At 35.9% G+C, this 15,731-nt stretch overlaps 4 protein-coding genes across 9 annotated transcripts in view; 2 read left to right on the plus strand and 2 right to left on the minus strand.

Moving 5' to 3' along the window:
- sha (shavenoid) overlaps positions 1–5,860 on the plus strand; it is an 80,338-nt gene extending 74,478 nt beyond the window's left edge. For all 4 annotated transcript variants that reach the window (XM_067361296.1, XM_067361294.1, XM_067361292.1 and 1 more), the window contains one exon: positions 376–5,860. In XM_067361296.1, coding sequence (XP_067217397.1) covers positions 376–3,227 — 2,852 coding nt within the window. In that variant the 3' untranslated portion in view covers positions 3,228–5,860. The remainder of the gene's footprint in view (positions 1–375) is intronic.
- Positions 5,861–6,006: 146 nt separating this feature from the next.
- On the minus strand, positions 6,007–11,836 carry LOC105677991 (ATP-dependent RNA helicase DHX30-like). 3 transcript variants are annotated; one of them, XM_067361299.1, is made up of 15 exons: positions 11,501–11,772; positions 11,260–11,385; positions 10,922–11,036; positions 10,765–10,836; positions 10,611–10,692; positions 9,924–10,300; positions 9,640–9,833; positions 8,543–9,556; positions 8,033–8,374; positions 7,690–7,934; positions 7,331–7,553; positions 7,072–7,261; positions 6,907–6,980; positions 6,613–6,829; positions 6,007–6,248 (listed from the first exon to the last, which is right to left on the minus strand). In XM_067361299.1, exons 2-14 carry the CDS (start codon positions 11,298–11,300, stop codon positions 6,619–6,621), a joined length of 3,180 nt encoding a protein of 1,059 aa, XP_067217400.1. In that variant the 5' UTR covers positions 11,301–11,385; positions 11,501–11,772; the 3' UTR covers positions 6,007–6,248; positions 6,613–6,618. The 3 variants fall into 3 exon arrangements, with proteins under 3 accessions (XP_067217400.1, XP_067217399.1, XP_012232349.2); XM_067361298.1 differs by lacking the exon at positions 6,007–6,248 and adding an exon at positions 11,819–11,836 and having other exon boundaries at positions 6,456–6,829; positions 11,501–11,691; XM_012376926.2 differs by lacking the exon at positions 6,007–6,248 and having other exon boundaries at positions 6,456–6,829.
- A 99-nt stretch (positions 11,837–11,935) lies between these two features.
- Alr (Evr1_Alr domain-containing protein Alr) lies at positions 11,936–12,923 on the plus strand. Its single transcript, XM_067346900.1, has 2 exons — positions 11,936–12,322; positions 12,465–12,923. The coding sequence occupies exons 1-2, from the start codon at positions 12,235–12,237 to the stop codon at positions 12,851–12,853; spliced, it is 477 nt and encodes a 158-aa protein (XP_067203001.1). The 5' UTR covers positions 11,936–12,234; the 3' UTR covers positions 12,854–12,923.
- A 182-nt stretch (positions 12,924–13,105) lies between these two features.
- On the minus strand, positions 13,106–15,616 carry LOC105677948 (transmembrane protein 145-like). The gene is made up of 4 exons (XM_012376865.2): positions 15,424–15,616; positions 14,490–14,916; positions 13,825–14,414; positions 13,106–13,705 (listed from the first exon to the last, which is right to left on the minus strand). The coding sequence occupies exons 1-4, from the start codon at positions 15,565–15,567 to the stop codon at positions 13,427–13,429; spliced, it is 1,440 nt and encodes a 479-aa protein (XP_012232288.1). The 5' UTR covers positions 15,568–15,616; the 3' UTR covers positions 13,106–13,426.
- Positions 15,617–15,731: the final 115 nt, after the last annotated feature.

Below are 15,731 nucleotides of genomic sequence, written 5' to 3' on the forward strand. Positions count from 1 at the left end.
ATCGACATTAATATGTCCTTTGTGAGAGCTTTTTTCAATGAGTAGACAAATTAGCGAAAAATATAAAAGTACAACATGGTTTCAAGTCCTCACATTTTTAGATTCGCATTCTCGCATCAGCAAATTTTCGACCATATTATTCCGTTCGTTTCAGAATCATTTTTAACTCTCTAAGTTCTTCGGATTGTGTTGCGTACGCGATTTCTTGAATTCTTCTCGCGCTCGCAATCGTATAAATAGATTTCGTGCGTTCGATAGAAAGCATTTTGCAATACGCGCGGCGCGAAAGCGACGTGCCTTTCACTAGTTGTAGTAATTAGGAACAATTAATCCGCCGTTTTCACTTCCATTATCGCCGGTAATCTGACGCATTAGGTATTCCGGAAGAGGGGAGTGGTTCCGAGCGATGCGAGTCGGCGAAGTCGAGCAAACAGCAGCGGATCACGCCGAGTTCCGTCCCGGGCTCAGCCGCAAAATCGCGCAAGTCGCAGCGATGCACCGGATGCCCCGGCTGCAGCGAGTCTCCCCGACATCTTCCCGCTCTTCCTGTGCCCGATCTGCCGAGCCACGGTGAGAGCAAGGTGCGCGCCTGGCTGGAGGACGTGCGACCGCCGCAACGTCGCTGGCGGGACCGGGCCGAGGACACGCGCAGAAACTTCCAGGAAAATGCCCGCACGTTCGCGCGGAATCTCGAGTACCTGAAGGAACTAGCCAGACGCGACTTGGCCGATCCGGAGGAACGTGCGCGTCTGGCCGGCAAGTCGGTGTCTTCGTGGAAGGACAACCCGCCGATGCTGAGAACCTTCCAGAACATCGCCGCCAGGAGCGAGATTCTGGAGAACGACGATCGTCACAGCGTGTCCAGACGATCGACCAGGTCTATGTTCGAGGGATCCGAATACGATCGTTACAACCGTGGCAAGCGGCGAAACGATACGATGTTCCGATTCACCGCCGGCGACGACGCGATAAACGCGAAAGTCCGCAAGGCCATCGAGAATTCCTTCATCAAGCAGATGGAAGAGAACGCGGCCGTGGAGAACGGGACGAAAAGGAATATGAAGGACGACAGGAGCAACAAGAGCGAGGACGAGTCGGCGAAAACAGACAGGTCGTCCAGCAACACAGAGAAATCGGAAAAATCGCAGCAACCCCAGCAAAACAATTCCGTGCCGAAGAAATCGAGGAAACCGAAAGCGCCGAGCGCACCGCCGTCGAAGAAGAAGGAACTTCCGGACATGATCAACGAGCTGCCCGGCGCGAGAAACACCGCGAAGCGCATCATGGACGCCGTGATACGCGAGATGGTGGACGTGAAAGCGTTGGATCATCATCATGTGAAATCGACCGATCGCGCGACGATCGGCGACTATGAGGTGGACAGTCTGGAGCGTGCCAAGTGTAGCCGGAAGTCATCCACGTCGCCGGATCAGTCATCGACGGACAATCAGTCCAGTCCGGCGCTGTCCACGGCGCTGCCGATGGACGAGGAGCTGACGATGCAGAACGCCGTGATTAACACACGCACCGGCGAGATGACGATGTCGAAGCTCGGCAATCAGATCATCGCCGAGAGAAACCGCTACAACAATCTGCCGGAACTGCTCAGCAATCAACGCGCGGAATACTCGCTCGTGAGTGAGGTGTACGTGAACGACGGCTACGCGAGTCCGGCCTGCAGTGACGACAGTGGTCCAGAGATCCAGTACGAACCGGAGAACCCGGGCCACTTGACTATCAAGGTGCAAGACTCGCCGGAAAATTACATCAAACTGGACGAGTCCGAGTACGAGCCGGACACGCTGGACCGGAAGCCGATGAAGCTGCGGATCAACGACGACGTGCACTACGATCGGGAGGAGATTGCCAATGAAGTCTATGTGGACTCGCTGGAGCGACCGGCTCAGATTTTGCTGAAGAGCAAAGGCAGCTTCCGCAACGAGAATTCCGCGCTGCAACGCGACCACGGCAGTCTGCGGGAGATCTATGAAGCGAAGATCAAATCAATCTCGAAGGACGCGCTCTTGACGAACGGTCACGACGTGAAGTGTCAAACGAACGGCGATTCGGACGGCACTGTTTCGTGGAAAAAGTGCCGGTATCTAACGCCGGACAGCAGGCAAGCGAAGAGACAACGAAAGCCGCACAATCAGCCGGACGTGGTGCCGCTGCCGCCCACGGAGGAGATCTATCAGCGGCCGAAGCTGCCGCGGCGCGTCGAGGACGCGAAGCTACTGCCACCGCCGTCGTCTCCGTCAAAAAACGCCTGGGACAGGAGTCCTGTCGAAGCGGGTGACCCTACGGCCAGCAACGGCACTCCTGTCCTAAAAACCGACGGATATCATGTAGGGAACTGTCTCTGCGCGCCGCAGACTCGATCTGGCGTCGCGACCGACGAGATGCACCGCGAGGACGTTGCTTTGACAGAAATAATGTTTCTCGACGAGAGGATCGACGATCGTACCGTGACGAACGGTTGCAGGGACTGCCCGTGCGAGACGCGAATCGAAATCGACGATTCTGCGGACGGGTACAAGTTCCATGGAGACGTTGGCGCCAAGGAGGAAGTATCGTCGCGAGGAACGAAGGCGACTCGGGAGAAACGGGCGGCCGTGAGCTCCTCACATCACAGAAGCTCCGCAAAAAATTTCAGGACGCGATCAGGATGGAACGTTGATAATCATCGGGAGGACGAAAGCAGATTGATCAATAATGACAGAGCGCCGAATTGCTCCAAGACGAGGCAGATGATGAAGGGTCTGTCGAGGAGCTGCGACGCGTCGAACTTGGACAACGCAATGCTGCCACTGGTGGCGGACAACCGACGCGGTCACGTCAAAGTCGAGGACAGCGGCTACCTCAGCAGCACCGACAGCAACGGCTCGCACAAGCGGCTGCTGAGGCACGATGTGAGCAGCGTGTCCGAGGAGACCGACGAGACGGAGTCAGTGTGTGACGGCGCCAGCGAAAGCGGCGCCGAGAGCATCGGCACTGACAGCGTGTTTTTTGGCAACTTCCGCCGATTGTCCGAGATGTCGAAAAGCGCAGACTCCGGCGTGGATCTGGATCCGAAGAATCCGCCGTGTTACCAGCCGCTGTTCGGCGCGAGGCACGACGTCGCGGTCGTCCTGGAGAGAACAAACTTTAGTGCCAGCGATAGCGAAACCGAAAGCCTCGTCACTGTCTTACCGCCCTGCAGTAGCCAGTGCAACAGTTTGGTATCGTGATCGTGGAAGCATCCGATCGAAATAGGTAATCTCTGCAAAGATTCTCTAGTAGAATCTATAAAATAGGTATAAAATAGTGAATACCCTGTTTCGAATCGTTTTGATGTTTCCATCAAATAAAAGCAATTGATAGAAATAAATTAATACTGAACTTTATTTATAATATTATTAATAATTTGATATAAAAAATATTATTACTCCTGGCTTTAATGATATGGTTGTTATAATCACGTTGCAAGGCATCCGTAAATTAAATATTATACTGCTCTCATAAAAATATAAGAACACATTATGATATTTATCGTAAAAATAAATTCTTTGCGGTGTGTGAAAATGTCAAAGCATCAAAATCTTTTTTTCAATCCGATAGAAATCTTTTCTATTGATATTAGATTACATCGTAATAATGTCATGGTGCAATATAATACTACTTTTAGAGCGTAAGTAAAAATCAAAATACGATTTGCCATCGTACGCTAGATAGAATATCAAATATTGAATTCAATATTGATAGAATTAAAAAGTGTAATCGCATTAGATTTTTCAAAATAAAGGTTGAAAAGAATTACAATTTCGTAAATGATTAAGTTGAAAATTTTAATAAATTGTATAAATTTTGTAACTTTGCAAGGCCAGTATAGAGAAAAACTAACTTACAAATTAATTATTAAGTAAATAATTTATAATCACGATAGTTTTACAAGTATTACGATTAAATACAAAGCGCTGTGCGCGCTTAAAAGTTCATCAAGCAGGTATTGATATATTTTCCTCGCTCAGTTGATAAGAATAGAAATTGATTTCTGTGGGCTAAATATTTTTTTATATTGATCTATAAGTTGAATCTAATATATTTAAACACAGAAACTCAAAATATCATTATGAGGAACATATGCATATGCACACAGTAGTTTTGTTAGAATTTATTTGAATTAAAAATATTAATTTAAAGAAATATCACACAGTGTGCGATAAAAAAAGATTTATAACTAATTATATTTACAAAATAATTTTTCAGAAATAATATATGTTATATATTTATTTATATTTATTACTTTTTAAACTAACATATTAAACAAAACACTTGGAATAAATGCATGATGATAGTATTTTTATTGTAGATAAAAATAAAAACACTTATTTGTGTTTTTTTTTTTTTTTTTTAAAGTTAATTGCAATTATTGCAATCTAAATTATCGTAGCTACTGTAACGGAAACAATATGCTGAGCGCATTATTGGCCGGAAGTGCAATATTAGTCCGTAATAAAACGAAACTGCACGAGCTATAAATTAAATAAGTAATTTGCACAATAATACATTAATACGCTATAGTGTAATTAAAAAAAAGTATGGGAATAAGAACTCACATAAAATAGGCAAAAATAATTTCTATAGAATAACAGCTCAAAAATGAAATAGTTAATTAATTAAGATGTTATTCTTCGATTATAAATTATGTTAAACATCTTTGTGAGATGTTTTAAAAAATGTTTTAAAATTTATTCTTTTAAAAATGTTAATTATAATAAAAAAGAATAATTAATATAAATAAGTGAATAGTAATGATATCTTGCCAAAAAGGTATTAAAGTCCTACATATACTTTCTTAACGTTAATAGTTGTTATACACCACACAGCAATTATTGTTATCGTTTTCTTTTTATTTTTATATTGCTCAAAACCGTAACTATATCGTAGTTATTAAAAGCAGTTTACAACATGACTGGCATTTTTTATTATTAATAGCTAATTCTACATACGTTAAAACGATATAATGTGGAAAGTAGTGTAATGAAATGCTTGCAATGATTGCAAACGTGCAACATAATGTATGCAATGATTGTAAATGTGTAATGCTAACAAGAACTATATATTTTATACGACATAATTTATGAATTTAAGATATTTTCGTACTTAAAATATATTTTATCGTTATACATCAAGTGATTTTGCATAAACTAAGTAGATCATTTTAAAAAGTTTATTTGTAATTATTTTGTTTTCGAAAGTTTTATATTTGATATTTAATATGTAATAGTTATGTATTAAATTAATATATTTTTATCTATTTTAATGAAACTGTTGTAATACTAGAAGCGCACGCTTCCACGTACCTGCCAAATGTAAATATTGGAAATAGATTCTAATATATACTGTTAATTATATTTATACGTTCTATTTAATATTATTTTGCAATTCGCTATTTTAATAAAGATATAAATATATTTTATATTAAACGTTTATAAATATATAATATATTATGAATATGCCGTTACGATCGTAAATATTTCCGAGAGCTCTATAGAACACCTGATTCAAATATATATTTTGTTACGTTAATATATCTATATGTTAAATGTAATGCCTAAATTAAGTTATTATACAAAGATGTGTATAAAGTAATTACACAAATGTATTTAATAAAATCATCAATCATCTAAATGTAATAAAAATAATACGCACAACTGCACAGATTATGTAATATTTATTATATCGTAACTTTTAAAATTTATAGAAAAATATACAATATATTTTTCAAATATTTTTTAAGTTATTAACAATCTTGTTTCCATAAAAATTATTTTATTTTTTAAAGAATCCATTTAGATGCTCGAATTAACAATAAGTTTTGTACGTTGTTAAATGCTCGCAAGCGATCGTAACGTAGCATTCGAGATTATGGGAAAAAAATTGTTATAATTGCTCGGTCATTCTGGCTTGAGCAAATTGGTGTCGGTAGGTTTCGGGTGTGTCAAGCGCTTCAAAATAAAATATGCGTTATCGAAGAAATTCAAGAGTTATTTATTAACTTAGACGTATCGAACAATAGTCCGACTTTTTTATTGCGTGATAAAACTTTGTTGAGTATGTCATAATATTTAATCGAAACAACGTTGTTATTCTAGTTATGCAAAACATCACCTTGTATATACATGTATAACAAATTTTCACTATTTTATAATAAAAACTGTTAATGGGAAAAATGTAGAACTTCCAAATTCTCTTATATGTACGTATTCCTATAAAAAGAATATATATTAGATTGGTCGGAAAATAATTGCAATTTTTAACCGTTCTTTAATTGAAAATATATTTGATTTGACTAAAATGAGTTGAGTCTTGGCTAAAATTTTATGTAATTATTTTATCCAGAATTTTCGTTTTAATAATTGACTACCATATTTAAGTTTTGACATTGGTAGAATTGACACTAAACGCACTTTAGATTTATCCAAAACATATGGATTGGAATATGATTATATTTGTACAAATATAAACGATACAATAATATAATATAAATTACAATAATTCTAGCAATAAAAGTTGACTCACTTAACGTCTAAGAATTATGTATTTTTATATACATTATATTATATTACATACATGTTTTTAAGATATAGAGATTTTGCTATCTTCAACATTTTCTATCAGTTTAGACGATGTAAGTAGTGTTTCTGAGAGAGTTTCGAGTAATTTATTTTTGTAATCAAATATCTTTTTTGAATCAAAATCATCATGTGCAATAAATCCTTGTTTCTTCAATGAGTACTGCACTAGAGACCACATAATATCCTTAAATTTTAAGAGCACGTCAGCCGTACTAAAAAAGAACAAAAATTTAAACAAACTGAAGCACATTAAAGAGAAAAATGTGAAATAAGATATATAAGTACTTACTTGTTATCACAGGAAAATCTTAAGCAATGTTTTTTATTGATATTAATTATAATTTCCGTCCTGTCATCATCGTGCTGAAATCCAAAATATATTATAAATTGCCTAATATTATTTATTACCTAATTATGCATATCAATTAAAAGAAATATAAAATTATTTAATTACCTTGTGACATTGTGTATTTCCTTGGCTAAAAAGTAATACTGTTAAGGGTGATATCATGCTTGTTTCACGAATCACCGTACCACGTCTCATTTCACAATGTGTGCTATTAAAGTATGTCAAATAAGGACTCGGCCAACTTTTTCGTTTGTAATTAACACTTTCCCCCGAAATTACAACCTTGGCATGATTTCTATAAAAGCAAGATTGTTATAAGTCTCGTCTCTAAATTTAAGTTTGAAGTTACGTAAAGTTTACTTACTGCGTTCGTAATTCGTTGACACCAGTTCTCAGAATTCCATTCTTAAATCCTATGTCTTTATGTTCTATCAATTGTTGTGTAGCAGAATATATTAAAGCGCGTACTAGTTCGTCATTATTCTCGTATTTGTTTGTAGCAATATCGAAATTTTCACAATGCGCTACATCAACATTGGTCAATAAATGACTTTGGATCAACTGCTGAATAAATGTACCTCGTATTTCTGTAAAATTACGATTTTATGCATTTTAAAGATCCATCGATAAACTGAAGAAGTTGAATAAAGTTCGTAGACAAACAGCAAACAGATAGCAATAATTAGATAAAAACAAGTCATATCATACAATAATGTTACTTACGGTTTAATATTTGCATTCTATTCAGTCGGAGCTTCATCTTTTTACCGAACTTCGATATTAAATTTGGATTCGTAGTGTTGTATATAAACCATTGCTTATATATCCATGCTATCGCGATATGATCACTGAATGGATGGTATAATTTCTTGTTTTCCCTGATATCAAGTTTGTGATCCAGTACACCATAAAAAAGATTCTCTTCGCCAGAAAAAACACTGGCTATCGTTACAACGGGATGTATACAGCTATTGTAAAAATGAAATGAATATTGATCGGTTAACGTTGGCAGAGAAAAATCTTTGAAAAATAATCAAGATATAGATGTTATGTTATTTAAACTTACTCGAAAATGGAAGAATATACTAATGCCTTGCTAAACTTAGGATGCGCCGGAATTAACATCATTCGTTTACCCAAAGTTGTAAGATTCTCCTCGTTGTCCAGAACTTCGAGGTCTATTAAGTACTCCACTGCCTTTTGTATTGTGACTGGATTAGGTGGTTGCAGTAATTTACCCAAAAAGTCAATCGCCTTTTCATTCGTGTACGTTTTACTGTCGAGAATTACTTTTTCTAGAGGATTGCACAACACCTGCGGCATTGGATGCGATTCTAATTTCTTATATTCTGCCATTGTAATTAAATGATAACTTTCACCAGGTTTAACTCGTCCAGCTCTCCCCTTCCTGCACAAAAATAATTACTTTTATACAAAATCTATAGTATTCGGTTTAATTAATATTTTGATCAATAAATTTAATATTTAAAAAGTTTACTCTTTAGACTTCTTCATTTGAGCGCAAGTATTATAACTTCGTTACAATTTAATACAATTATTTATTTTTGGTAATTACCGCTGATGGATGTTTGCTTGAGAGACCCAACGATTGGCTATGTATGACAAATTTTTAATATCGTCCCATCGTGACTCCTTTCGTATGGCAGAATCTACAACGTAAACTACATCGGTAACAGTGATGCCAGTTTCAGCAATATCCGTGGCCAAGATAATCTTCCGCATGTTCGCGGGCGCATGTTGAAAAATCTTGCGCTGTTCATTGTGCGATATTTTGGAGTGAATCGGCAAAATTAGATTTTCAGAATCGAGAGTAGATTCCTCAAGCATAGTCTGCACAGTTGCAATTTCGTTCCATCCTGGTAAAAAGCATAAAATAGCACCAGGTGGTTTATGCTGAGAAATCCATCTTATAATTTGTACTATTTTCTCAAAATTAACTGTAATTCTTTCATTTTCATTATCGTTGTATCTATATCTGATGTATCTATATTTCTGGATATTCGGTAGGCGCTCGATATCTTCCAGAAAATTCATTTTGACGGGATAGAGTCTCCCGGGTATTTTAACAGCAGGGCAATCAAAGTATTGTTGAATCAAGTGTGCATTTATAGTCGCTGACATAATCAACACTTTCAAATCAGAATTTTGTTTGAGGGCTCTCTTGAGCAAGATCATCAGCATGTCGGTGTCGATCTGGCGTTCGTGCGCCTCGTCCAAAATCACATGTGAGCATCCTACTAAATTAGGATTGCTCTGCAACTTTTTTAGTAGAATACCCGTAGTACAAAAAAGTATCCCACCGAGTTCTCTCGGCAGTGCATGCTCCAATCTCACTTGAAAACCCACAACATCCCCCACTTCCTCATCTCTTTCGTGCGCGATGCGATCTGCTAGAGAGATCGCCGAGATTCTACGTGGCTGTGACACCAATATATTGCAATCTGTAGCATTCCCATTCTGTGCAAAACTATCCATTATAAATTGAGGAACCTGGGTAGTCTTACCACATCCTGTATCACCTTCTATCAGTAGAACACGATTGTTTTCTAATTTAGAGAGAATTTCATTCCTATAAAATAATATATGTTAAAAAAAATACAAAATAAATATACATATTTGCATACAAATGTAAAAAATATTATGCATTTTTACTTAAACTCGAAGATTGGTAGGTTAACTTCATTGGTGCTTCTTTCAAATAATCTTTGTCTCAATGTAGTATTGCGAGCTTCTTTGTCGGTATACGTTGTTTTTCCAACAATTGGATGATCAGGTACAGTTTGATATATGGTATTAAAGCAAGGAGTATTAAAAACATCTTCCCATGCTGTTAAGTTCCGTATTTCCTAAATATTATTAATACACATGTAAAACTTTCAAATATTATACAAATCAATGAAATATTTATAGACCAATAATCATAACACAAACATTACCTTGTCGTAAGTTTCAACCAAATTTATCATGTTATTTAGAATTCCGGGAGTTACATTTAGTTTAATTGGCTTTTGTATATCCCTTAAGTTTTCCTTATTATAGATGATCGGTTTACCATTTTTCAACTTTTCATTCATTTCTAGCCAGTGTAAGCATTTCATAGCTGCATTCTTAGAGGCTATTCCTTTAGTTTTACCAATTCCATTAAATGACATAACTTCTGGCCATTTGATATTAAGAGTAATTTCCCATGTTTTCGATCGATTTATGTACTTAGAACTTGAACTTAGAAGTTTTTGGTCATTAAATTCATGACCTACTATTGTATAAATAGATACTAAAGAAGATTTCGCATCTGGATATAATCGTTCTACTCCTAAAATTTAAAAAATTTTATTAAGTGGAATAAGTTGACGAACAGCTAAATAAATTATACAGAATGCATTATTTTTCTATTCTAAGTAAATTTATTTTGGAAAAATTATATATTAATATTCTACAACTAATATATTTTTACTACAAATAAGAATAAAATAACATACAAAACACAACCTATGAAATACAAGCATAAGAACGAAATTTTATATAATGCTACTTTAATTTTAATATTCCGTTTCTAACCTATCTTTTATCTATCAATCTTTTTGCTTTAAAAAAATGTTTATAAAAAAATTCTTTATACATACTTTTGAAAATTAAGGATTCCTTATTAATCCTTTGAGATGTAAATTTATTAGACTTAGACTCCTCTAAGTTGTTGATATCTTGCTGTTAACAAAGATTTTTGCTTATTACCTTTGATAATCAAAAATTTATTATAATTGATTGTGTATTGCTTACCTCTATTACTTCATCTAATTTAACATTTTCATTTAAAATGTTTTTGTCTGCTATATTTTTGTACTTCTTTATCTAGAATGTTAAAAATAAAATAAATAAATTTTTATCTGGAAATATTATTTTTAACTATAATCCAAAGTTATATGTTTAAAGTTACCTGTGATAAATCTCTATCTTTGTCTTTCACGTAAAAACAATATTGTGCTGTACTATGAATATGCGAGTTTTTAATTGCATTCTTGTATAAATATGATGTACAACAATGTTGAACCCTATAACAAAATTATTATAATTATTATTTATTGTACATTTCCTTTCAGATACAAAGTAAATTTGTATGAATAATTTACCGCTCTTACATATACTAATATCTATTTACTTAAAAAAAGTTTTAAGTATTTGTCGATGCTATGATATAATTTGATGTCCAAGTTAGAAATAACTCATTAGATCATAGATCATTAGAATAGATCATTGTTTTACAATAATACATACCACCTCAATCTCTGTCCAGCAATTAAAAATCTTCCTGGCATCTTGTTTGTGTATAATACACAATTTATATGATACTCATTTGAAAAACTATTTCTAGAAAATATTTATTTAAGCAAGCTGCTCAATCTAAAAAGCATATCATTAAAAATTAACGGTCTATATTTTGTTCATTTCAATTATCAGTCAAATTTAATCAATTCACGTGGTCATGTATTTTACTTAGGTTAAGTTACACGCTTACCTCGAGTAGAAATTGATAGAATAATTTCAACATGTGCGACAGCACAATTATGTATTCTAAACAAATTCGTCGAAATATATTATTCACATAAAATAACTGATAAGTATTATTTTTTATAAAAATGTCAGTTTTATAATTTAACGATTGAATGATGTTCTCACAACAAAAGTTACGTCAACATATCGGATAAACTGTGGAAAAGTAGCTCGGTTTGAATAACAAAAATCTTATTAGTTATAAACGAATAATAAGTGTTAAACGCGTTATAAAAGAGAAATAGAGCCTAAAATAATAAATAATACTTTACATGTAACATACATTGCTGTACTTTTATCAGGAACAAAATTTTTATTGATACTCAGACCGGTCACTATTTTTATGAACACCCGATATAGAGCTGTGTAAAAGTTAGGAACAGGTCAAGTTAGGTTAGGTTAGGTTAGGTTAGGGTTAAATTGCATTTCTGTTACATTTCGGAGTAACTCAGCTGCTATAAAAGCGGCTGTCCGTAAAAAAAATTTTTAGTATTACATAGACATGTTTTTAATTTTCATAAACCTGCTTTATTTTAACTACATCATGCATAATTTTACTGTAAATTTGCAAGCGGAAGAATAAAATATTTTAAATGTCGAAATTGCTTTAATTTTGAGAGAATAAAAGGAAGGTTATGTTGCACGTGAAAATCATCTGGTTACGGTGACACTTAAGTCTGCGAATATATCAAATAGAAAATGTCATATGAAAAGCCGTGTCGTGCTTGTACGGACTTTAGAACATGGGCAAAACGTCAAAAAGAAACCTATAACTCACAGAAGGCAAGTCAACAATTTATAATGTAATTGGTAAATCTACACTCAATAATCAGTACTTATGTCATCATATTCCTATGCAACAATTTTTATTCTTGCTTTTTGTTACTATTTTGTATTGATGTTAAACAAATTTTATTTTGTATAGGAAGCGCAGAAAAAACAAGATCAAACATCAGTTCCCAGTAATGGTACCAGAGACAACTGTCCTTTAGACAAAGATGAATTGGGTTCAAAGACTTGGGCCTTCTTACATACCATGGCTGCGTACTATCCGGATAAACCAAGTGAAAAACAAAAGACAGATATGAACAATTTTTTTCATGTATTTTCCAAATTTTATCCTTGCAACATATGTGCAGAAGATTTGCAAGAACAATTGAAACATTCACCACCAGAGACCACCTCGCAGGAAAAATTGAGTCAATGGTTGTGCAGAATACATAACGAGGTAAACAAGAAACTTGGAAAGCCAGAATTTGATTGTAAATTAGTGAATCAAAGGTGGAGGGATGGTTGGCTTGATGGCTCTTGTGATTGATAAGTAGCAATAATAGTTAAAATGTACAATGGGACCTGAATACAATATGAATTATTGTGTTGACTTTTAATATATCTTTTCATTGAAAACAACTTGTTGGTCTAAAATTGGTTTATGTAATATGTATATATGAAAATACATATAATGAAATATGTGAAAATTAATAACATATACACTTAAATTTTTTAAATACATTTTTTTGAGAAAATAAAATAAATCATTTTCCATTGTTTACAATAAGAAACAAAATACTGAAATCGCATCATGCACTTTATTACAAATATCTTTGTGACAAGATAAGAGAATATTCATTTATATGATTCATTATAGTTTTAAAATTACTTACATGTAAATATTTGCCAGTGGCAATTCAATATTGCTATCAATATTATTCGGCTATTGAAATTTTTTTCACATGTCCATCCTGGTACAGGATGCAGATCAATGCAGAATTGCATTAAATCATAGTATAGTACAAAAATAATCCGATATTACAAAAATTATTTTTTAAGGCATTTCAATAATGGTGCAGTCCACCAATAATTGCACTTTCCTATCTATTATTTTTGTCATCTACGTATAGTGTGGTTGACTAAGGTAAGTTGGTGTTCGTGAGATAGTAAATGCTGTGACTGCAGTTCGAGGACCAGGCTCATAACTATGATCCTGCCCGTGACCACCTATAGGCACAACTCGGAATGTCCTAATGTGGAATGGAAAACGTTTGTTGTTCACAGATGGTCGAGTTACATATAAAAATGTTATATGACCCAAGAAGACAATCCAAAGGGAACTTCCTTTGGCGACGCTCTCTCTCACCCAGTTATCTACGAATACGGTGATGGTCAACACCTATAAAAATCAAAGAGATACATTGTATTTTTATGGAACATTTTGTTCCGAAAGGAACATAAATCATCATAAAATTATGTCAAATAAAATGACGCTTGATGAATATTATCTGTGAATACCGTTAATGGATGACAGAGGAACCACGCAGATCCCAAAGAAAGTAGCGAAGCGTAAAAATGGAGCTTTGTATTCATCTTCCTGATGGTCTTGCAACAACGAGTGATAAACACGAACCAGGCGATCAACTTTAACGCTATCAAAAAGTAGCCCGCTGGCGATTCGTAAATATACAGCACCTGTCCGGGATCGAATCCTTCAAATTGATAGATAAACAGCGACATTTGAAAGAAAGCGGTCAGACCGATAAACACCATAAGCCATCGGACTTGCGGCGCTGTAAGGACACTTTTGGTAACCGTAAAGCCGAGCGCTAACAGCAGCATGAGCAACGTGTACAGAGTCTCGGAACTCGCTTCCAAGAGCTGGCCTAATAAGTAAGCGTTTTCCACTGATGTTCCTCTCAGACCGAGATTAACGTAACTGTAAATCTCGCACAATGCACCCAATAATTGACACAGCAGGGAGGCCATGAACAGCTTATAGGATATGTGCAGCAATCTCCTGGAGCGCAGCTGCAACGCTACGTAGAAACTGAGTGTGACGAGTATCACGTAAATGCTAGCGGTCGCTATCAGCAGCGGCAATATATCTGCAATGAGAACAGACACGATTAAGGAACGCTATTCCGAAATAAGCTGATTGTCGTGAAAGTCAAATTACTTGCAGAATTCATCCGCGGAGAAGTGCTCCTTCCAGAATGAACCGGCCGGCGCGTTAGTCAGTGATAACCAATACGAGACGTTCAAACCTTTCGTGGAAGAGCAGTCGGCTAAAACCATGAACCACCATCTCGGTCGCACCGAGATGAATCTCCTCTGACTGTCGCATCGAATTATACCATCGTCACCCTCTACGCATCCCGAGAAGAAATCTATCGATGTATTCAGCGGTATTATTTGACCGTGACTGATATCGAGAACACTTTCTTTCTCTTGACATGACTTATTGGAAGGATAAACGCTGCGCCACTGATGAGGTCCATCATAGTACAGCAAAAGATTTAAATCACGCTCTTCGCCCCCTAATTGGAAGTGGTATCGGAAAGTACCACGCTCCGTTAGAAAACAGAATCTCGCAAGAAAAGCCCAGTTCTGAAAAATCATAATTTTATCACATTTTATTAATTTTTTATTCTATTTGTAGTTGACAAAATTTTATGATTTATTAATATTTCTTATTTTATTGTAGAGTGACTTCTGCATCAGTCAATATTATTGCCTACTATTTAAAATACAATAATTATAACGTTTTTATTTTCTCGATTATGTCTCATGCTATTAAAATATTTTTATTATAAATTTTTCAATTCTTCACTTGCAATTTTTGAAACGATATATCGGACTTTGCCATATAAAAGAGAAGTTACGTCTCCAAGCACCGTTAAAATTAATTTTTCACCATTTTTACATTTTAAACCGCACAAATTTAATAAAAAGTCATCTGTCATTTACAGCAGAGAGAGAAACTTGGTTTTGTTTGTACACGTCGCGCAAAAATATTGATTATGTAGAAGAGCCACAGAAGAGATGGATCGAAACTCCGCGAAAATCACGAATAATCCGAGCGAAATTATTCGCCAATCTATCCATTGTAATTACTTTGTTTGTCACCAATTCACCACGGAGTATTTTGGCATCGGTGTATCGCAGCAACGGTAAGTGCGCGATCGAGAAAAGTAGCAATAAGAACTCCAGTTTCGAGTTTCGAATGTGCGACGCTCGTGCGACAATTCCTCCGCACATAACTACCACGATCGCTATGGATGCACACTGTCAGCGGTCAAGCAAGCGCTTTGATCAATATTTCCCCGTTCCGTGACTCGTGTAACAAGCACCGATTTGATTATTTAGCGTCAAACTGTGCAACGTCGTCATTCATGACGACGGTGTGAATTATCGTCATAAAA

The sequence above is a fragment of the Linepithema humile genome, chromosome 1, assembly GCF_040581485.1.
Source record: "Linepithema humile isolate Giens D197 chromosome 1, Lhum_UNIL_v1.0, whole genome shotgun sequence".
In the NCBI taxonomy this organism is placed as follows: domain Eukaryota; kingdom Metazoa; phylum Arthropoda; class Insecta; order Hymenoptera; family Formicidae; genus Linepithema; species Linepithema humile.